The sequence below is a fragment of the Cervus canadensis genome, chromosome 28, assembly GCF_019320065.1.
Source record: "Cervus canadensis isolate Bull #8, Minnesota chromosome 28, ASM1932006v1, whole genome shotgun sequence".
Taxonomy (NCBI): domain Eukaryota; kingdom Metazoa; phylum Chordata; class Mammalia; order Artiodactyla; family Cervidae; genus Cervus; species Cervus canadensis.
In genome coordinates this window covers 32,430,295-32,454,096 of record NC_057413.1, presented here as the reverse complement: position 1 = coordinate 32,454,096, position 23,802 = coordinate 32,430,295, and the positions used below count along the sequence as shown (strand labels likewise).

At 36.8% G+C, this 23,802-nt stretch overlaps 1 protein-coding gene across 15 annotated transcripts in view; it reads left to right on the top strand.

Annotated features, from left to right (window-relative positions):
* Window positions 1–23,802, top strand: part of KHDRBS2 (KH RNA binding domain containing, signal transduction associated 2) — a 714,887-nt gene that overhangs the window by 412,110 nt on the left and 278,975 nt on the right. For 11 of the 15 annotated variants that reach the window (XR_006266120.1, XR_006266122.1, XR_006266121.1 and 8 more), the window contains 2 exons: window positions 3,910–4,037; window positions 13,637–13,835. Coding sequence is in view for 9 of the 15 variants with exons in the window: in XM_043450331.1 (XP_043306266.1) it covers window positions 3,910–4,037; window positions 13,637–13,835 (327 nt within the window). In the remaining 6 variants the exon portion in view is untranslated. The remainder of the gene's footprint in view (window positions 1–3,909; window positions 4,038–13,636; window positions 13,836–23,802) is intronic. The other 4 variants (XR_006266123.1, XR_006266124.1, XM_043450330.1 and 1 more) reach the window with 1 other exon arrangement.

The following is a 23,802-nucleotide window of genomic DNA, read 5'->3' as shown; positions in this document are numbered from 1 at the left end:
GTTTTTGTTTTTGAGAGGAGATGAGTTCAAGTCCTTCTACTCAAACATCTTGTCTTCAATTCAGGTTATAGTATATTTTTGATAATATCACATTTGCAATGAAATCGTGAAGCATTTTTTTTAAACTAGTATTTTTAAGATTCTCGGTAACAAAATATCAGGAACATATGTTTACTAGGATGCTCTAGTTTCAGTAATGATGATTAATCAAAGTTTGATCTGTGCTTAATGAAGAACTGGGTATGAGCACATAATACACAATTAAAAGCTTTGGAGTTTAGAAAATTATATTTATGTCATGAAAATAATACATAAGATATATTTAGTCTAGAGAATACTTAAAGTTTAAGTATCTTTACATTTGGGCATTTAAAATTAGTTTTCATTTACCTGAAAGAGCTAAATGTTTTATTACTATAAATACTGTGGTATATACACCACAGTATTGTATACCTAGAAAAACTTGAGTTTATTAAAAAAACCTGGTCATTTAATAGTCCTAATACTGTAATTAACAAATCAACTGATTTTTCAATGATACAAGTTTGCATTAAAAGTTTGATTGAAAAGTGTTTGTCACTATGTCACTTTTGCAATTCTCTTATGCAATATCTGCTTCATTTATCACAAATTTGTGCAAATGACATTCAAAATTACTCCCGCAACCCATCTCTGAATTTCTAAGATAAACCTTAATGTTTCCTTAGCATTTTAAACTAAGGTTATCAAGATCAAGTATAAATTCTCTACGTTCAAACTTTTTTCATTCCATTCTTTCTCTGATTATTGGTGTCATATTACTTCTAGCCATTTCTGCATTAAAATGTCTTTTATTCCTACCTTTTCAAGTCATACTGTACACCTTCCACTAACGCATTCTTGAGCAGCTTGTGGTTGCCCATCCTCTTTCACTCTATCACACAGGTACATACTAAGTAGAATTTCATTGTTTCCACAATTCATCTACCTATGCTAAAGCCTAAAACATGTCTTGTTTTGCTCACTCTATGACTCTCCCATACTTTTTTATTAAGTGAAGTGGCTTAGAAAGTTGGACAGTATTCAATTTATTTTCTTAAAACATCAATTACTGTCCCTTTTGCTAGTCAGTGGGGCTTCCCTCATGGCTCAGATGACAAAGAATCGGCCTGCAATGAAGCAGACCCGGGTTTGATATCTGGGTTGAGAAGATACCCTGGAGAAGGGAATGGCAACCTACTCCAGTTTTCTTGCCTGGAAAATCTGATAGACAGAGCAGCCTGGTGGACAATAGCCCATGGCATCACCAAGAGTCGGATATGACTGAGCAACTAACACATTTTGCTAATCAGCAATCCGTTCCATGTTTAATCTATATGTAATCATTTTAAAATAAGAGAGTGGCAAATATTCTAATTAATCAGAGTATAAGGTATGTTGAACAGAATAGGCTCCACCAGCATTAACATCAATGGATTTACCAAAGCTCTCAGCCTGTAATGTTAGGAACTTGATTTTATCAGTATTCTCTATGTTACTTCTGGTTCTCCCAGAATCAGGATTAACTTGGATTAAACATGTAAGGACATCATTAGGGAAAATGCTCTTGTGGCTAAAAAGATAAATGAGTAAGTAAGGAGGGAGCCAAGGAAGGCTGGAGAGCCCTCACAATAGAATATCTGACCCAAAGTGAAGAGAGGTCCTAGACAGTCCGGGAAAATGGCATTGCAGGGAAATTCATCTGGCTGTCTAGAAATCCTTGTGGCACAGGCAGAGGAGACCTGTGACCCCCAGGTATCACTTATTTTAGCATTTCAATCACATTTGATCATTCACTGGGAGTTGCTCTTGGGTAGATGGCCTTGGGAGCAACATGAGTTCAGAACGAAGCAAGAGGAATTCTATTGTATACATCTGCAGTTACAGCTCTGAGTTCAGTTGGCCACCACAACCCTAGAAGATGATCCAGTTTTTAAAATATATTATATATAACTAGCTCATAAGAAATTTGATTACATATTAGCAACAGTGTTTTGCTTATACTAAGAGCTAACTTAATCTTAGTGTCAAATTTTGACATTAGTATTCATTATAGTACATTGTCTAATTCTGTCATAAGATATGCTCTAAAGTAAAATTACATGTATAAATTTATCTGCAATTTGTTAACTTTTTCTCAGCCTTCAGTGTTGCAAGAATTAGAATCTGTCTCTTTTTTATAATTCATGACAACCTGGAGGGATAGAGTGGGGAGAGAAGTGGAACGGGGGGTTCAGGATGAAAGAGACACATGTATGTATACCTATGCCCGATTCACATTGATGTATGGCAAAAACCATCACAATATTGTAGTTATTCTTCAATTAAAAAAAAAAAAACTTTGGGGGTCCATGGATTTTCATTAGGTAAGAAGCTGCAAAGATCTGCTGCCAAATTAGAAATATTACATGGGAGGAACATTATGGAATTAATTTTTCATTTGATAGTGACTTGCCATTTCAATCAGAAATAGCAATTCGTCACATTCCCCAATCCTAATAAAATATTAGGCATGTTAATTCTTCACTTTGATTGTTGTGTGAATGTGAAAAATAAGAGGTATAAACTGAGTAATATATGACTTGTTAATTGTCAATGGCTCTTCTGTCAATCTACTCTCCTGAATCCATTATCACTGTAGTCAGGTGCTGAACAGGGTAAACATGAAAGCAACATGTTAAAAATAAAAAGTAAATGCTTTGGAGTGACTAGTACTTTTACTTGTGAACAAAGTGGTTTTTGGAGCATGAGGTAAAGTTTGTGTTAGAAATGCTTGTAGATTGCATGCATCCCCCCATCTTCTAGGGTGGGCTATGCAAGGGAGTACATGGTTTCCATGTGCTGTTACTATAACTCACATGCATAGAGCTAACCTGGCTCCACTGTCCACAGCAAGACCTCAGACATCATTTATGTTAACCCAAACATTGCCACAAATATTTCTCATCTCAATTCCTAGATAGCTCATGACTTTCACTTAAACCCATCTTTAATAAAATAGAATTTACTTGGATTGCCCATTTGGCAAAAATACCAATTATCCAGTTTTGCATTTCTCCACCAGGAGTTTGTGTGTATGTGTGTGTGCGTGTGTGTGTGTGTGCACTCGCATAAGTGTAGTGGTAAAAAGAGGAACACGTAAGGCTGACACTAGTTTTTTGCAGGTAGCATTCATCTTCAGTGACTTAGGTCACTCTTTGGTCCTATTTAAATGACAGATATGTTTCCACACTGGTGCAGGATCAAGCTAGTCTCTTTGACTTTGACCCAATATCTGACTGCTATGAAGTTTGCCTTCTGCTCTGGCTATTATTCTCCATCAGCCCATAGCTGGAACACATAGGAAAGTATTTATTTTTAAACATTGCTCATCAAGTTGTTTAGTTCAGTTGCACAGGTTCCCAGTTGTCTGAAACTGGCCATTCACTTGAATTTTTAAATTATTTTAGCACAGTGTCTACTTTGGTCCTTGGAGTTGACCCTCTTCAGTTTATGTGTCAGGGATAATTGAGTGTTATGCAGTCATCCACAATCTGCACATACTCATTCCAGTAAAGTTGTTTCCCAGTAATTCTCTTAGGAGCAACCATAACTGTGGTACCTTCTAAGATCTTGTTCTCTATTGTTATCTTTTCTTTTCTGGCTAACATATAAAGTGATATCCCAGCAAATCTCATTTGATTTCCTGATGTGTTCTTCCTTGATAAAAGAAGCAACTTCAATTTCTCTCTATAAAACTAAGAACTTAAAATATGTTTACTTTTACATCATTTTGGATTTTTGTATATGTCTCCAGCAAATAAATGAAAACAACTTTTTCTTACTATGTTTGTTCAGTTCTAAGAACTTCAGGCCCCATTTCAACTCAACAGGTCATGTTTTTTCTTCTAGGACTATAATGATGAAATTCGTCAGGAACAACTACGTGAATTATCTTACTTAAATGGCTCAGAGGACTCTGGTCGTGGCAGAGGTGTTAGAGGCAGAGGGATAAGAATAGCTCCCACAGCTCCATCAAGGTACATTGCTTCTTGCTTTAAATAAATTAGCAGTCACTAAGGATGGCAATCCCTTGCTGGCCTGTTCTGTGTCATGATCCCAGCTAGGAGTAAACAACATCAGCAACAGTAACCACCACTGACAAAAACAGCAATAACAACAGATGCTTATACACTCATAAGAGCTTTACATAAAGTATCACCAGTGTACGGTTAAGCATTATCTACAGGTGAGCAACTGATAAAGATGTAACCGATATGCCTGAGAACACACAGGCAGTCTGACTCCAAAACTCAGAGTCTGAGCTCTTAACAACTGTTCCAAAAAGAAAAGACGAGCAAACCTGAGACTCTTTACTCTGGTCTTGTCCCCAGGATAAAGGCAAGCAGATGATATAGTTATACACATCTTTGAGTCAGGATGACCTTGCATAAAGAGAAAATTTCAAATATTTCCAGTGCCTTAAGTGACCCTTGAATTGATAACAGTCTTACCAGAGAGGTATAGAGATAAATGAGGATAATGATAGATGGAGGTAAGTAAATAGATATTTAAACAAATAAAGAGTCCAGAAAGCCAGATGTATATTACCACATGGGTGAGAGCAAGAATACTTTGTTTAGTTATATTTGGTTGTGCAATGTCATCAGAGAATATTTTATTTGATATTATTCACTTTGCAAACAAACTGGAATCTTTCTGTATCAGAATTTGTTTTGTAGGATTCTGTGTTTGTCAATCTTTCAGCAGAAAGCATTGTTCTGTAAAGAGGTAAAGTGAAAAATACTCACACATTTCACACAGAGGCTGTGTAATTCTGTCCTTCTCTTTGTCCTGTTGAAGCTGGCTTTCAAATCTCTAAATGTCTTAGAATTAGAGTAGTATTTCATATATTGCCTTGAAACCATCTTAAGAGATTCCAAGATACTTTACTAATTCAATTTGCCTTTTATTTGCTTTTATTAACATCATCATTATTTTTCTAATTATTATTTATTTTAATTGGAGGATAATTGCTTAACAATATTATGACAATTTTTGCCATACATCAACATAAATCAGTCACAGCTGTATATGTGTCCTCCCATCCTGAAATCCTTCCCACCTCTTTCCTCACCCTATCCCTCTGGGTTGTCCTTTTTTTTCTTTAATTTTTTTTTTCCTTTAATTATGTCCCAAATATTTTAACCACCTTCCATCACTGGTTTTAACCTTTAATGACACATCAAAAAATTTATACTTATCAGGAAAAAAAGTTAAGAGTGACAAATTTCCCAAATAAAGTATCAAGGGAGTAATTGACTATCTAAATGTAAAACCTGGCAATTATGCAATTACTTTGACAAACGAAAAACCTTCTGAAAATGTTTCAGTGATTATTTTTACATTTTATTCTTTAAAAAATTTTTATAATTGAGCTTTCTAATGCTACCCAGAACATTAGTTTATTTTTATGGATATACCTTTTATGGAATCAGCCTTTTATAAGACCCTTATATTAATCCCATCTTTATGGGTTGGAGGATGACATCATTGCGACTAATATTAAATTGATCATATCATAGGATTTAAATAATGAAATTGTCACTTTTGTAGTTCAAAAATTGATAATTTTGGCAGTTTTTTATGGTGCAAATTATGTATTAAAGGAGAAGGAAATGGCAATCCACTCCAGTATTCTTGCCTGGGAAATCCCATGGAAAGAGGTGCCTGGTGGACTATGGGCCATGGGGTCAAAAGAGATGGACATGACTTAGTAAATAAACCACCACCACCAAGTATGTATTGAGTGAATATACAGGGAACTAGTCTTTTTATATTCTATATTCCTTGGAATTGGGACCATTTAAAAAAATAATGCATTAACCTGTTTTTGAGATTATAAAATCATTCTATTAAAGGATTTTGTTTTGTTATTGATGTTCCTTAAGGTAATAATATAGCTGTCATATTGAGTAAGCCATATAAAATTTCAACTTTAGTGAATTTTTACTCTAAAATATTAATTTCTCCAATTGTTTAGTAAAGGTTAGAGCATTGTATTCTTGATTTTTAAATACCTTGGAAAAATTTGATTGAAAGCTTTGCTCAATCTGATACTGCATATGTAAAAAAGAGAATTAATATTGAAAAGTAAACCTCAATTTCAATGCCATCTTAATGTCATTAATATATTAACATTAATAAAAGTAAATGTAGCGGAACTCTGATGTCTTCTGTTTCAAACCACATGATGAAATGCATCTGCAATTGTAAGAATAAGAAAATATTATCACAAAACAGAAGATCATATTAATCAGAAAGTTCTTAAAACACATGGATTAATGGATGCTCACTCATTTCTACATTCATGAAGTTGGGTTTTTTTTTTTTAACTTATTTGATTTCACTTAAATTCAAAAAGATTTGTACCTGGTGTATTTTTAAAACTTTAATTTGTTGAAAATGTGTTTAATTAAAGGAATTTATATTTCAACAAGCATATCTATGAAAATTATCCAATCCTCCAATAATAATGCATACCAGAAAACAATGCATTACATCTATATATTATAATAATTTATATTACATTATTCCCCTTTGTGGATCACATCCTTGTTTTGGCAAAAGGGCTTGTATAACTCAATGAAGCTCTAAGTCATGTCCTATAGGATCACCCAAGAAGGATGGGTAAGAGTGAAGAGTTCTGACAAAATGTGGTCCACTGGAGAAGGAAAAGGAAATGCAAGAAGGCAAAGTGGTTGTCTGAGGAAGCTTTACAAATAGCTGAAGAAAGATGACAAGAAAAAGGCAAGGGAGAAAGGGAAAGATATATCCAACTGAATGCTGAGTTCTAGAGAATAGTAAGGAAAGATAAGAAGGCCTTCTTAAATGAATAGTGCAAAGTAACAGAGGAAACCAATTGAATGGGAAAGACTAGAGAACCCTTCAAGAAAACTGGAAATATCAAGAGAACATTTCATGTCAGGATGGTCATGATAAAGGACAGAAATGGTAAGGACCTAACAGAAGCAGAAAAGATTAATAAGAGGTAGCAAGTATACACAGAACTATATAAGAAAGGTCTTAAGTGTCCAGATAACCATGATAGTTTGGTCACTCACCTATGCCAGACATCCTGGAGTGTGAAGAAAAGTGGCCTTAGGAACCATTACTATGAACAAAGTTAGTGGAGATGATGGAATTCCAGTTGAGCTATTTAAACTCCTAAAAGATGATGCCATTAAATATGCACCAATATGTCATATGTCACTGCACTCAATATGTCATCATATTTGGAAAATTCAAACAGTGACCACAGGACTGGAAAAGGTCAGTTTTCATTCTAATCCCAAAGAAGGGCAATGCTAAAGAAAGTTCAGAGTACCTCACAATTGGGCTCATTTCACAGGCTAGCAAGTTCATGCTCAAAATCCTTCAAGCTAGGTTTCAACAGTACATAAAACAAGAACTTCTAGATGTACAATCTTAGTTTTAAAGAGGCAGAACAACCAGAGATCAAATTGCCTTCATTTGTTGGATTGTGCAGAAAGAAAGGGAATTCCAGAAGAAAATCTGCTTCTGCTTCATGGACTATGCCAAAGCCTTTGACTGTGTCAATCATAACAAGCTGGGAAATTCTTAATGAGAATGGGAGTACCAGAGTACCTTACCTATCTCCTAAGTAACCTGTATTTGTGTCAAGAGGCAACAGTTAGAACCAAACGTAGAACAACTGACTGGTTAAAAGTTGGGAAGTGAGTATGTCAAGGCTATATATTGTCACACTGTTTATTTAGCTTACATGTAGATTACATCATGCAAAATACCGGTCTGGATAAATCACAAGCTGGAATCAATATTACCCAGAGAAATATCAACAACCTCAGATACGCAGATCATATTGCTCTAATGGCAGACAGTGATGAGGAACTAAATAGCCTCTTGCTGAGGGTGAAAGAGGAGAGTGAAAAAGCTAGCTTGAAGCTTAATGTTAATTAAAAAAAAATACTAAGATCATGGCATCCAACCCCATCATTTCATGGCAGGTAGATGGAGAAAATGTGGAATCAGTGTCAGATTTTATTTTCATGGGCTCAAAAATCATTGTGAATGGTAACTGCTGCCATGAAATCAAAAGATGCTTGCTTTTTGGAAAGAAAGCTATGACAAATCTGATGTGAAGAATTAGCTTTTTGTTAAAGACCCTGACACTGGGAAAGATTGAATCAAAAGGAAAAGGTGGCTACAGAGGATGAGATGGTTAGATAGCATCACCAACTCAATGGACATAAACTTGAGCAAACTCTGGGAGACAGTGGAGGTCAGAGGACACTGATGTGCTATAGTCCATGGGGTCACAAAGAGTTGGACATGACTTAGCTACTTAACAATAAAAACATTACATAATTGAAGACTTAAGATCTTCACATATATCACCACTACATGTTGGATGAGTGTGAACAGTAGAAAAATAAGACATTTGAAGCAGTCTTTGAAGTTATTTTTGTTTGTTTTCTACAATGAGAACTATGGATGGAGGAGCCTGGTAGGCTGCAGTCCATGAGGTCTCTAGGAGTCGGACACGACTGAGTGACTTCACTTTCACTTTTCACTTTCATGCATTGGAGAAGGAAATGGCAACCCACTCCAGTATTCTTGCCTGGAGAATCCCAGGGATGGGGGAGCCTTGTGGGCTGCCATCTACGGGGTCGCACAGAGTTGGACATGACTGAAGCGACTTAGCAGCAGCAGCAGCAGCATCAATGAGAGCTAATACATAGATAGAAAAATGGAGCTTGTTAAAGAAAAGAGTACTCACATTTGTTTCCAAGAAAGATGACTCAATCACCACTGTGATGACAGAGAAGACTTAGAGAAACACACAGACAGACAAACACTCATGACAGAGAACCCAGTGAAAAGGCAAGTCCATTATCCCACCCAGAAATAAGTACCACTCAAAATATTAGAGGTAAATGATGAGATTAGAGATGAACATTTTTATGAATTAGTTTCTGATTGGGCTTCCCATTTGGCTCAGCTGGTAAAGAATCTGCCTGCAATGCAGGAGACCTGGGTTCAGTCTATGGATTGGGAAGATCCCCTGAAGAAGGGAAAGGCTACCCACTTCAGTATTCTGGCCTGGAGAATTCCATGGACTGTATAATCCATAGGGTTGTGATGAATCAGACACAACTGAGCAACTTTAAATTTCACTTCACTTTCAGTGCCTGATTAGATTTTGGAGATCAGAGAGTGGTCCTACACAGGATAAATCTCTAATGTCTGCCCTGGTTATAAATTAATGACATACATTAAAATTAGGTAAAAGACCAAGTTGAATGAAGAATATAATTATTCCTATAATTGATCCTAGGCTATGGATTGCTGGTGTGTCCTTGGGAACATGACTTGTACTTTCTGTGACTTGGTTCTCAACCTTTTATAATAGCTTATAAATAGCTATGTGACAACTTTGTCAAGATTTTTAAGTTAGAAGACACATGTAAAGCACTGGTTCCCAAGCTGGTTCCTCTCAGTTCAGTTGCTCAGTCATGTCCGACTGTGTGACCCCATGGCCAAACTGGTTAGCACATTGGAATCACTGAAGATCACTGCTGCTGGAGACTGATTTAATCAGCATGGAGTGCAGTCTGGAGTCTGGACGTTTTCAACGATCTTTAGGTGACTCTAACTTGCAGACCAGCTAAGGAGACATGGTCCAGGTTATGGTGTATGGTAGGGAGGAAAGTGCTAACCACCATCAGGGTGGGAGACTGCAAAGTGCACTGTGAGGCACAGAAAATGGTGACAATCATCTCCCAAGGAGGGCCTAGGAGCAGATGTCAGTGAATACACCTGAAGAGTAAAAAGGGGGAGTGGGAAGACAAGCAGAGTTATACACATCCAAAGAAGGCATGTATAACCCACAGTGATAAACGTAGCAGGTACTGTGACATGGGGACTGTGTAAATGAACCTGGTGGATCTGGAAACTAGTAAGATACTGGTGACACCAGTCAAGAGTATTTTCAACAAAGTGGAGAAAGCAATAACTAGATTTCATTTGAGTCAGGAATGAGCAGGGAGTGTGGAATTAAGAATAGAAAACTTTCAAGAAGTCAGAAAAGTAGAGAAAAGAACACTATAGTGTTGATTCAGCCAGGAACACTATGTTCTAAATAGGTGATGTCAATCTTGAGTTGAATTGAAGATCTGAGTTGATGAGAGATATAGGGTTAATATTCCAGGGCAAGAACATACGATGTCAGAGATAATGAGTCAGGTTCAAGAGATAGGCAGGGTTCTGTCTGGGAGACACTTGATGAAAGAATGGGGTGAGAAATTAGATTTGATGTGAGCAGAATGTAATTCTAAAGCAGGAAGAATTGCTATAGATTCAGAAATCCTACTTTACCCATTAAGAAAAGAGTTATAACAACTCAGGCTCAGGGAGTTATACCAACTTACCTGTGATTGTTCAATGGCATAAATAGAATTTCTGGCTAAAGTATGGTGACGTGATTTACTACCCACCCAAGGGACACTTTCAAAAGTATTAAAATGCTAAACTAGGACAACAGTTATAATTCTGAACTATACTGGGCAAACCTGGATATATGCACACCTTACATATGAAGTGTTAGGAGGCCCAGTGAAGGCAAAAGTTTGTCTATATTTCCATTTTATAGATGGGCTTTTGTGTCATCACAGTAGTTTAGAATATTATGGTCTTAGATATATTGTGATTGAAGGGGCCACTGGGCCTTTCAGGGTCTCCCAATGTAGGAGAGCATTCTCTATACATTAGATTCACAGTAAGTTCCCTAATAGTTTCTCTATTCATTAGCTCTATAATCTATTGAAAACTGTTAAGAGCTCTACCAGTATTCTTTATTGTTCACTCTTAAAGCTCATTTACCACAAAGCCAACTGCCTACTGTTCAGAGAAGAAAGCATAACCTACATCCCCACCTGTTCAATTTAGTTCAATTCAATTCAGTCACTCAGTCCTGTCTGACTCTTTGTGACCCCATGGACTGCAGCAAGCCAGGCCTCCCTGTCCATCACCAACTGTCAGAGTTTACTCAAACTCATGTGCACTGAGTTGGTGATGACATCCAACCATCTCATCCTCTGTTGTCCCTTTCTTCTCCCACCTTCAATCTTTCCAGCATCAGGGTCTTTTCAAATGAGTCAGTTCTTAAAATCAGGTGGCCAAAGAATTGGGGAGTTTCAGCATCAGTCCTCTCAATGAATATTCAGGACTGATTTCCTTTAGGATGGACTGGTTGTATCTCATTGCTGTCCAAGGGACTCTCAAGAATCTTCTCCAACACCAGAGTCCAAAAGCATCAATTCTTCAGTGCTCAGCTTTCTTTAGAATCCAACTCTCACATCCATACATGACTCCTGGAAAAACTATAGCTTTGGCTAGACATAACTTTTATAGCAAAGTAATGTCTCTGCTTTTTAATATGCTATCTAGATTGGTCATAACTTTCCTTCCAAGGAGTAAGTGTCTTTTAATTTAATGTCTGCAGTCACTATGGAAATACAGACTAATTTTTGCCTAATTTTTGATTTTGGAGCCTAAAAATATAAAGTGTGTCACTATTTCCATTGTTTCCTGATCTATTTGCCACAAAGTGATGGGACCAGATGCCATGATCTTAGTTTTCTGAATGTTGAGATTTAAGCCAACTTTTTCACTCTCCTCTTTCACGTTCATCAAGAGGCTCTGTAGTTCTTCTTTCCTTTCTACCATAAGGGTGGTGTCATCTGCATATCTAGGGTTATTGATATTTTCCTGGCAATCCTGATTCCAGCTTGTGTTTCATCCAGCTCAGCATTTCTCATGATGTACTCTGCATATAAGTTAAAAAAGCAGGATGGCAATATACAGCCTTGATGCACTCCTTTACCTATTTGGAACCAGTCAGTTGTTCCATGTCCAGTTCTAACTGCTGCTTCCTGACCTGCATATAGATTTCTCAGGAGACAGGTCAGGTGGTCTGGTATTCCCATCTCTTGAAGAATTTTCCACAGTTTGTTGTGATTCACACAGTCAAAGGCTTTGGCATAGTCAATAAAGCAGAAGTAGATGTTTTTCTGGAACTCTCTTGCTTTTTCAATGATCCAACAGATGTTGGCAATTTGATCTCTGGTTCCTCTACCTTTTCTACATCCAGCTTGAACATCTAGAAGCTCATGTACTGTTGAAGCATGGCTTGGGGAATTTTGAGCATCACTTTGTTAGCATGTGAGATGAGTGCAGTTGTGTGGTAGTTTGAGCATACTTTGGCATTGTCTTTCTTTGGGATTGGAATGAAAACTGACGTTTTCCAGTCCTGTGTCCACAGCTGAGTTTTCCAAATTTGCTGGCATATTGAGTGTGGCACTTTAACAGCATCATCTTTTAGGATTTGAAATAGCTCGGTTAGAATTCCATCACTTCCACTAGCTTTGTTTATAGTGATGCTTCCTAAGGCCCACTTGACTTTGAATTCCAGGATGTCTGGCTCTAGATGAGTGACCACAACTTCGTGGTTATCTGGATCATGAAAATCTTTTTTGTACAGTTCTTCTGTGCTTTCTTGTCACTTCTTCTTAGTATCTTCTGCTTCTGTTAGGCCCATACCATTTCTGTCCTTTATTGTGCCCATTTTTGCCTGAAAAGTTCTCTTACTATCTTTAATTTTCTTGAAGAGACCTCTAGTCTTTCCCATTCTACATCCCATGATCATCATTTTCCTAAAAGGCTTAGCGATCTTGCTGAAAGTAGTGCTTTCTGGTGGCCAAAATCTCAGACAAAATAAAGAGTGAAATAACTATGGTTTTGCCCAAAGATTTTAGACAAACACTCAACCTTTCCAAAGGCCTCATAATACTTAAGAATTAACTGCAACCATTTGATCTCATGCTTTTAGTACAAATTACTTATGTGTCCAGCACTACAGTGCAAGATATTCAGTTATTATTTTTATAGCAGAGTCTGCATGTGTTCACTAGCACCATACTTAGCACAGGAAATAAATTATATCAGGAACTTTGCCCATTCAAAGGGTTATGTGCATAACGATAAATCAGTGACAATGAGTTGTGATTCAAGTGACCTTAAATCTAAGCTACTATAATAGGTAGAATGATATCATGATAGCTACAAGTATTGTCAAAGTGCAGCTTTTTTTTTTTTTAAGTGACAAAATTGCCTATTACTGTCAGTTACCTCCAGCATGGAGGAGACATTGAAAAATAGGTGCACTGAATGGTCCAGTGAGTCATATATTAGACATTGCTCTCATTTTCGCTTTTTTGGTAAACTTTGAATAGAAATGAGAGTGGGTGGATTTTTGGTTGTTTTGCTTTAAATTTTTAGTGTTATAAAAAATATCAAAGTATTGGTTTTCATGATAACTCAGTCATACCCAATATTTACAAAACTTATTCTGTGGAGGTCAAAATGCTTTATATCCTAAAGAATCTCCATTAAACACACATACTCACACTCTCAGAGGTGCAGAAATAAATGTGGTTTTCTTCCCATTGTATACAGCCTGTAAGATGAGAGATTTGCCAGCTTTAATTCCTTTCTCTCATCACTTGTTTCTCATCTGTACATGGCCTGTTTCTCCTAGGGGACGTGGGGGAGCCATTCCTCCTCCCCCACCACCTGGACGAGGCATTCTCACCCCTCGAGGGACCACTGTGACCCGTGGTGCTCTTCCAGCACCCCCTGTAGCAAGAGGCGTTCCTACCCCGCGAGCCCGGGGGTCACCCACCATGCCAGGATACAGGGCACCCCCTCTGCCAGCCCACAAGGGGTATGAAGAGTATGTAAGTACTCTTGAGAAATCAGTTGTTAGGAGGAGTTAAACTGGTTGGGCATCAAGCTAATCTTCAAAAACATTCATATACCATCAGTATAGTAGATGATGTTTGTTGCAGGAAACAAGTGTCATTTGCAACAGACAGTAGTAGTGCATTTAAATGAGACCATTTTGAGAAAAGCTTTCATTGTATAGGTTCCATCACTGTTGTTATTACCAGCTAAATAGCTTATATTTTAAGAAACAAACTATCTTGAGGTTTTCTTATATTTAGAAGACATTATTCATTTCAAAAAGAAATAATTATGAACCTAATGTGAATAGTCATGTATGTAGAAGATTCTCCTGGGACATGATAAAGATGAATATAACTCAGAAATATTTGACAAATATAATGTGATTATATTACAAACTTTGTTAGTAATTTAAGACCATGTGGTTGGGTTTTCATTTAAATATCCTACTCTCTTAGTGTGTGAAAGACAAGGAATTGGCAGGTGTGAATTCAGAACTCAGTACAGAGTGAATATATGAATTGCAGGGTCTCTAAGTACCTCTTCCCCTTCTAGTCCTCTGTATTACTCTGCACTCCCTTTGAACCTTTCACCTGAGTTGTTAGCTTTCTGCTGGTCACACGATCTAGTTTCTGTCTCCATTTCTCCTGCTGGATTGTGAAACTTGTTAAAAGGGTAAGTTTCCTATTTACTTTTGTAACCATAGTAAGTCCACTGTAAAAGTTTGATTGAATTGACACAACCAGATTATTATCCTATGAAACAGACACATTCTGCCTTTAACCTCTCCAAGATGCCCATCCACTAACCTAGGTGTTTGCTTCATTCAAACATAGATACACTGTCCTTTGTGAATTATTACTTATATAAACTCTTCAGGAACAGTTAGCATCACATTCTATTCATTAAAAGCATATAAATATTTTATGAACTGGTTAGTAACCAAGCAAAACTTAGTCCTAAAATAAATTAAAAATGTTTGCTAGGCATCTCTAAGAACTTTAATGGTTAGAGCATGTTAGTTTTTAGGAAAGTTACTGATTAAATATGAAACATGGAATAATGTCTCTAAAAGTGAAGAAAAATACTAAGTTTAATGATCCATTTCTATGGGAAAAATGGAAATGTGTTCATCTAAGTATCTTTTGTACATCAGCTATCAATATTTAAAATCTTAGCCTGAAAAATTGAAAAATCTGCAGCAGATAGTGTAGTCTACCATCTGAACAAGCCTGCTGATCTAGAAAGTTAGAACCTGGTCCTGGTTCTACCATCTCTTCAGTGAGACATATGTACTGTTTCAGAAATACATGCTCTTTAAATGAATGAGTGAATAACCCACAACAGGGACAGTGGGATTGCTTTTGTTTTTCTTATTCTTATCTCTGAGGAACCAGGTCTACCATCTTTATGTGTATGGACACTATGAAGTTTTTGTCTTCCAAACAGAAAGCTAAACAGTCAGATCTTTATCTCAAACATTAAAAGAGAGAAAGAGTGGTCCACATTGTTATCAATAAATAAATTTACAGCACTTATATGGCACAGTAAAAGAGAGCAAGATTGGAAAAACTGTAGTCTTTCATGTAGCTACAAAAGCACTGTGGCCTTTCACATTCATTCCAATTTGTAGTGAAAAATCAAGGAGTGCAAGGCAAAAAAAGTAAGCTGCAAAGGCATAAAGATTTTATGGAAACATGAGCATATTCTGAAAAAGGTTATATTCTGAATTGGAAATTTTAGGAGGATGATTCTTATAGTAATTAAAGAAAGTATGTCGAGCCTTGTAAATCTGATTTTTTAAATGTAAATTTAAAGTATCAATTCCTTCATTCAGTCAGGTTTCAGTAAACCTCTGAGTCTAGGTCAAGGGTCTGCCTCTGTATAAGCACATCCCTGGTTAAGGAAACAGCAAGCAGAAAGGCACTGGGAAGAACCTCCTCAAAATGTTTGGGGATCAGCTAGGAAAACATCAGAGCTGGAGAATATGTGAGGGAGACAGAGAAGGACAAGGGCAGGGCAGGCCAATTCATGTTGCTATTGGAGAGTTTGGGGCAGGAAAGCCACAAGAGCAGATTTATGTTTTAAAAGATTTCTTCTGTACACATTGCAGTGGACAGAATATGCAATGAGATGGGCGCAGGAATAGAAACAAGGAGACTGGCGACATCCCCATAGACAGAACAAGGCTCAGAGGGGTGAGAAGAGGTCTATTCTGAATCTATGGAAATGATCTAGAAGGATTTAATGATGGGACAAAGGTAGAATGTGTGCAAACAGAAAGGAGTAAAAGATAACTTTGTGAAGTTTTGTGAAACGTAGGTTAAACTGACCAACCAGATAAAATCGAGGTGTCATTTGTTGAATTGACAAGTACAGGGTGGTGGAAGTGGGGGGAATGGAAAGGTCGTTGGAGATCTAGTGAAGTGTTTGGATTTCAGGAAAGTCTGTCGTGTTGCTGGGTGAAACTTACCTGACTTTCAAAACAGAAAGCAGCATCCCACAGTTTGAATTCTAACTGTGTCACCAGCTGTGTAATTTAGAACACTCTGGGTCCTGAATTTCCTCTTCTATAAAATGGGGATAATCATTTCAGGCGCACAAGACTGCACTTACAGTGCACAAGACTGCACTGTTTAGAAATAAACATCCATAAGCACTTAAAACATGAGTATTCATGAGTATCCATAAGATTATAGACAGTAAATAAAAAGTAACTATTATAAAAATTTCATCATGTATCATACTCTGCAGTTTCTCCCAGGGTAAATTATGGATCCACTGAAGTCACAGATATTTAGTTACTTTTTGTAAATTAACTGGGCAAATTAGTTGTTTGCAAATAGAGAAGCTGTGTCATCTTCTTTGAATGATAAATAAATAAGTGAACAAATAAACCTGGTGGGGGATAGGGGGGCTGTGTTGATGAAAACATTCAGTAAACTATCTATAATAGGAATAAAATAAAGTTTTATTTGAGTCAAACTAAAGACAATAATCCAGAAGACAGCTTCTAAGATTACTCTCAAAGACTGCTCAGGATAAGCAGGGTTTCAAGCATAGTTTTATGTATTTTCAGAGCAAGGAACACCAAACAAGTTAGGGATTCTTTTCTTCAAGTTTTCTGAAAAGCCAGATCAACACATACACAGGTAGTCAGCATGGCCTTGGCACTTGCAAAGGGAGTCTTATCAACCAGCAGAACTAGCACTGGTGTCCTGGGAAGGGAAGCATTTAACCTTATTGTAAACTTGGACATTTTTTTTTTTAACTTCTGGTTAATACACTCTTTTCCTTAATAATTAAAGCAGATGTACAATATATGTTATCAGACAGACTGTTCTAGTTAGCAAAAAGTCAAGTTAATGTGTATACGCTAGAATGACTTCCGCAGACCTCAGCATGTGAACATTTCTTTTATCAGGTGTCATAAAGTCCAGTAATAGGAATGCATCAGGCCTGAAGAAACAGCTAGACTGAGGCACTAGAGTGTCTCCCTACATTTCCTCTCTATTTTTTTTTTTGCACGTGTGTTTTCATCCCATGCTAACGTACAGGCTGGGTATTTGGCTTCTCTGATCAACTTGGCTCAGCTCGTGGTGAAATATGTCCACCCTCGGACTGCCACATCTACACATCCAGTTCTCTTCACCTGCAGATACTGGCTGGCTGGCTGCCTCTCAAATCAAATTCAGACACCTAGGTAGGAGAATCATATTCACTTAGGCATGCCAGGTGTCTATGACTATAGAACAAGAGTTTCAGGAAATCAGATCTGGGATCTACACTCATCAGCCACCAGTGACATGGGTGGTTCAGGTGTGAAGTTCACTGAAAACAAGCACGGTTCCTGGGGACATTAGTTTCCAGAGAAGAACAATATTATAAACTTGGCAGATATCCTAACTATACCTTTAATAGCATACTGTTGATAAGTAAAAGGAGATATTATCTTTTTTAAAAAGTTATATTTTATTAAAACCTGTCATATTTTCATTTTTTCTATAAATAATCCAATGAATACATAAAAAGTTGAACATGTGGCTGATAATCTCCAACAGCAGTCTTTGATATCTCCATCCAAACCCAGATAAACATTCAAAGACTGCTGCTCTCTCCTTTAATTTTAAACAATTGATTCCTCTGTAAGGGATAAGAAAAACGAAAGTTTAAGTGTCTCAGTAGTAAAATAATAGGACCATGCTAAGTTGATGGTAAAAATATCAAAGGAGTTCTTCACTTTAAGATAAAATTTCTTAGACAAGTTTCCCTTTATTATAAGTGACACTATAGAGCAATTTACTCTTCAGAATTGTCTTCCTTCCCTGCTAAGGCTCTGATGACATGGACTATCTGCAGGTGGCCAGATCATCTCTTTGCAACTCATCATTAATGAGACTGCTGTTTAAAACCATTATTAGTATTAGTAGAGACATTACTTTGCTGACAAAGTCCGTTTAGTCAAAGCTATGGTTTTTCTTTTCTTTATTTTTTTCAATTAATTTTTTGAAGGATAATTGCTTTACAGAATTTTGCTGTTTTCTGTCAAACCTCAACATGAATCAGCCATAGGTATACATATATCCCCTCCCTTTTGAAACTCCCTCCCATTTCCCTCCCCATCCCACCCCTCTAGGGTGATACAGAGCCCCTGTTTGAGTTTCCTGAGCCATACAGTAAATTCCCGTTGGCTATCTATTTCATATATGGTAATGTAAGTTTCCATGTTACTTTTTCCATACATCTCACCCTCTCCTCCCCTCTCCCCATGTCCATAAGTCTATTCTCTATGTCTGTTTCTCCATTGTTGCTCTGTAAATAAAAGTTTCAGTACCATTTTTCTAGATTCCATATATATGTGCTAGAATATGGTATTTATCTTTCTCTTTCTGACTCACTTCACTCTGTGTAATAGGTTCTAGGTTCATCCACCTTATCAGAACTGACTCAAGTTCATTCCTTTTTATGGCTGAGTAATATTTCACTGTGTATATATGCCATACAATCTTTATCCATTCATCTGATGATGGACATCTAGGTTGCTTCCATGTTCTAGCTATTGTAAATAGTGCTGCAATGAGCAATGGGATACATGTGTCTCTTTCAATTTTGGTTTCCTCAAGGTATATGGCTAGGGGTGGAATTGCTGGGTCATATGGTGGTTTTTATTTTTGGGAACTCCAGAATCACTGCAGATGGTGATTTGCAACCATGAAATTAAAAGATGCTTACTCCTTGGAAGGAAAGTTATGACCAACCTAGATAGCATATTAAAAAGCAGAGACATTTCTTTGCCAACAAAGGCCTGCCTGTTTTTCCAGTGGCCATGTATGGATGTGAGAGTTGGACTGTGAAGAAAGCTCAGTGCCAAAAAATCGATGCTTTTAAACTGTGGTGTTGGAGAAGACTCTTGAGAGTCCCTTGGACTACAAGGAGATCCAACCAGTCCATCCTAAAGGAGATCAGTCCTGGGTGTTCATTGGAAGGACTGATGCTGAAGCTGAAACTCCAATACTTTGGCCACCTCATGCAAAGAGTTGACTCATTGGAAAAGACCCTGTTGTTGGGAGGGATTGGGGGCAGGAGGAGAAGGGGGTGACAGAGGATGAGATGGCTGGATGGCATCACCGACTCGATGGACATGAGTTTGAGTAAACTCCAGGAGTTTGTGATGGACAGGGAGGCCTGGTGTGCTGCGATTCATGGGGTCGCAAAGAGTTGGACACGACTGAGCAACTGAACTGAACTGAACTGATGGTGGTTTTATTCCTAGTTTTTATAAGAAATCTCCATGCCGTCTTCCATAGTGGCTCAATTCACAGTGAGTGTATATTACATTCCCAGCAACAGTCCAAGAGTGTTCCCTTTTCTCCACACCCTCTCCAGCATTGATTGTTTGCAGACATTTTGATGAGGGCCAATCTGCCTGGTGTGAGGTGATATCTCATTGTAGTTTTGATTGGCATTTCTCTAATAACGAGCGATGTTGAGCATCTTTTCATGTGTGTGTTAGCCATCTGTATGTCTTCTTTGGAGAAATGTCTGTTTAGGTCTTTTCCCACTTTTTGATTGGGTTGTTTGTTTTTCTGGTATTGAGTTGCGTGAGCTATTGTATATTTTGGAAATTAATCCTTTGTCAGTTGTTTCAATTGCTATTATTTTTTTCCCATTCAGAGAGTTTTCTTTACACATTCCTTAGAGTTTCCTTTGATGTGCAAAAGCTTGTAAGTTTAATCAGGTCCCACTCGTTTACTTTTGTTTGCATTCCCATTACTCTAGGAGGTGGGTCATAGGCGATCTTGCATTGATTTATGTCATCGGGTGTTCTGCCTATGTTTGCCTCTAAGGGTTTTCTAGTTTCCGGTCTTACATTTAGGTCTTTAATCCATTTTGAGTTTGTCTTTGTGTATGGAGTTAGAAAGTGTTCTAATTTCATTCTTTTGCATATGGCTGTCCAGTTTTCCCAGCAGCATTTATTGAAGGGGCTGTCTTTGCCCCATTGAATATTCTTGCCCCCTTTGTCAAAAATAAAGTACCCATAGGTGTATGGGTTTATTTCTGGGCTTTCTATCTTGTTCCATTGGTCTATGTTTCTGTTTTTGTGCCAGTACCATACTGTCTTGATGACTGTAGCTTTGTGGTATAATCTGAAGTCATTAAGCTTGGTTTCTCCAGCTCCATTCTTCTTTCTCAAGACTGCTTTGGCTATTTGGGGTCTTTTGTGTTTCCATATGAATTGTGAAATTTTTTGTTCTAGTTCTGTGAAAAATGCTATTGGAAATTTGATAGGGATCTCATCAAATCAGTAGATATCATTTGATAGTATAGTCATTCTCTCAATATTGATTCTTCCTACCCAGAAACAAGGAATATCCCTCCATCTGTTTATGTCATCTTTGATTTCTTTCTTTAGTGTCTTATAATTTTCTGTGTGCAGTTCTTTCATCTCCTTAGGTAAGTTTATTCCTAGATATTTAATTCTTTTTGTTGCAATGGTGAAAGGGATTGATTCTTTAATTGCTATTTCTGATTTTCATTGTTAATATATAGAAATGCAAGTGAATTATCTGTATTGACTTTGTATCCTGCAACTTTGCTAAATTCACTGATTAACTCTAATAGTTTTCTGATACTATCTTTAGGGTTTTCTATGTGCAGTATCATGTCATCTGCAAACAGTGAGAGCTTTAGTTCTTCTTCTCTGATCTGGATTCTTTTTTACTTCTTTTTCCTCTTTGATTGGTGTAGGTAGGACTTCCAGAACTATGTTGAATAATAGTGGTAAAAGTGGACAGCCTTGTCATGATCCTGATCTTAGGGGAAATGCTTTCAGTTTTTCACCTTTAAGAATAATGTTTGCTGTAGGCTTATCATATAGGGCCTTTACTATGTTGAGGTAGGTTCCTTCTATGCCCATTTTTTGAAGAATTTTAATCATAAATAGGTGCTGTTTTTTGTCAAAGGCTTTATCTGCATCTATTGAGATGATCCTATGGTTTTTATCTTTCAGTTTATTAATATAGTGTATCACATTGTTTGATTTGCATATGTTGAAGAATGCTGTGTCTCTGGAATAAACCCAACTTGTTCATGGTGTATGAGCTTTTTGATGTTTTGCTGAATTCTGTTTGCTAAAATTTTGTTGAGGATTTTTGCATCTATGTTCATCAGTGATATCGGCCTGTAGTTTCCTTTTTTTGTGTTGTCTTTTCTGGTTTTTATATCAGGGTGATAGTTCCCTCAAAGAATGAATTTGGAAGTGTTCCTTCCTCTGTAATTTTTTGAAAGACTTTTAGAACAATAGGCATTTGCTCTTTTCTAAATGTTTGATAGAATTCTCCAGTGAAGTCATCTGGTCCTGGGCTTTTGTTTTGGGGGAGTTTTTTTAATCACAGCTTCAATTTCAGTGCTTGTAATTGGGTTGTTCATAATTTCTATTTCTTCCTGGTTCAGTGTTGGAAAATTCAACTTTTCTAAGAATCTGTCCATTTCTTCCAGGTTATATATTTTATTGACATATAGTTGTTCACAATATTCTACCTTTTTCATTTCTAATTTTGTTGATTTGATTCTTCTCTCTTTTTTTCTTCATGAGTATGTTTAAGGGTTTGTCAATTTTGCTTATCTTCTCAAAGAACCCACTTTTAGTTTTGTTAATCTTCACTATTGTTTCTTAGATTTCTTTTTTCATTTATTTCTGCTCAGATCTTTATGAGTTCTTTCCTTCTGTTAGTTTTGGGGGTTTTTGTTCTTCTTTTTCCGGTTGCTTTAGATGCAAGGTCAGGTTGTCTGTTCAATGTTTTCCTTGTTTCTTGTGGTAGGGTTGTACTGCCATAAACTTCCCTCTAAGAACTGCTTTGCTGCATCCCATAGGTGTTGAGTTGTTGTGTTCTCATTGTCATTTGTTTCTAGATTTTTTTTTTTTTTCTATTTTGATTTCTTCAGTAACCTGTTGGTTGTTTAGAAACATGTTGTATAATCTCCATGTGTTTGTGTTTCTTACAGTTTTTTTCTTGTAATTCATTAGCTATTCTCATAGCGTTGTGGTCAGAAAAGATGACTGATATGGTTTCAATTTTCTTAAATTTACTGAGGTTTGATTTGTAACCCAAGATGTGGTCTATCCTGTAGAATGTTCCAAGTGCACTTGAAAAGAAGGTGTATTTTTCTGCATTTGAATGGAATGTCCTGAAGATATCAGTGAGATACATCTCATCTAATGTATCATTTAAGACTTGTATTTCCTTCTTAATTTTCTGTTTGATGATCTGTCCTTTGGTGTCACTGGGGTAGTAAAGCCTCCCACTATTATTGTATTACTGTCACTTTCTCCTTTTATGTCTGTTAGTGTTTGTCTTATGTATTGAGGTGCTCCTATGTTGGATGCATAGATATTTACAATTGTTATGTCTTCCTCTTGGATTGATCCCTTGATCATTATGTGGTGTCCTTCCTTATCTCTTGAAATCTTTATTTTAAGGTCTGTTTTGTCTGATATGAGGATTGCTACTCCAGCTTTCTTTTGCTTCCCATTTGTGTGGAATATATTTTTCCTCTCACTTTCAGGCTATATGTGTCTTGAGGTCTGAAATGGGTTCCCTGTAGACAGCATATGTGTGGGTTTTGTTTTTGTATTCATTCAGCCAGTCTATATTTTGGTTGGAGCATTTAATCCATTTACATTTAAAGTATATATATATATATATATATATATATATATATATGTATATATATATATATATATATATATATATATATATATATATTCCTATTGCCATTTTCTAATTGGGGTTGATTTTGTAGATTTTTTTTTTCTTCTGTTGCATTTCTTGACTATAGAAGTGCATTTAACATTTGTTATAAAGCTGGTTTGGTGGTACTGAATTCTCTTAACTTTTGCTTGTCTGAAAAACTTTTTATTTCTCCATCAATTTTGAATGAGATCCTTGCTGGGTACAGTAATCTTGTGTGTAGATTTTTCCCTTTCAGTACTTTAAATATATCCTGCCATTCCCTTCTGACCTGCAGAGTTTCTGCTGAGAGATCAGCTGTTAAGAGTATGGGGTCTCCCTTGTATGTAACTTGTTGCTTTTCCCTTGCTGCTTTTAATATTCTTTCTCTGTGCTTAGTATTTGTTAGTTTGATTAGTATGTATCTTGATGTGTTTCTCCTTGGGTTTATCCTGTATAGGACTCTTTGTGCCTCTTGGAATTGATGGGCTATTTCCTTTTCCATGTTGGGGAAATTTTCAACTATAATCCCTTCAAAAATTTTCTCATACCCTTTCTTTCTCTCTTATTCTTCTGGGACCCCTCTAATTCGAATGTTGGTGCATTTGATATTGTCCCAAAGGTCTCTGAGACTGTCCTCAGCTTTTTTCGTTCTTTTTACTTTATTCTGCTCTTCAGAAGTTACTTCCACCATTTTATCTTCCAACTCACTGACTCATTCTTCTGCTTC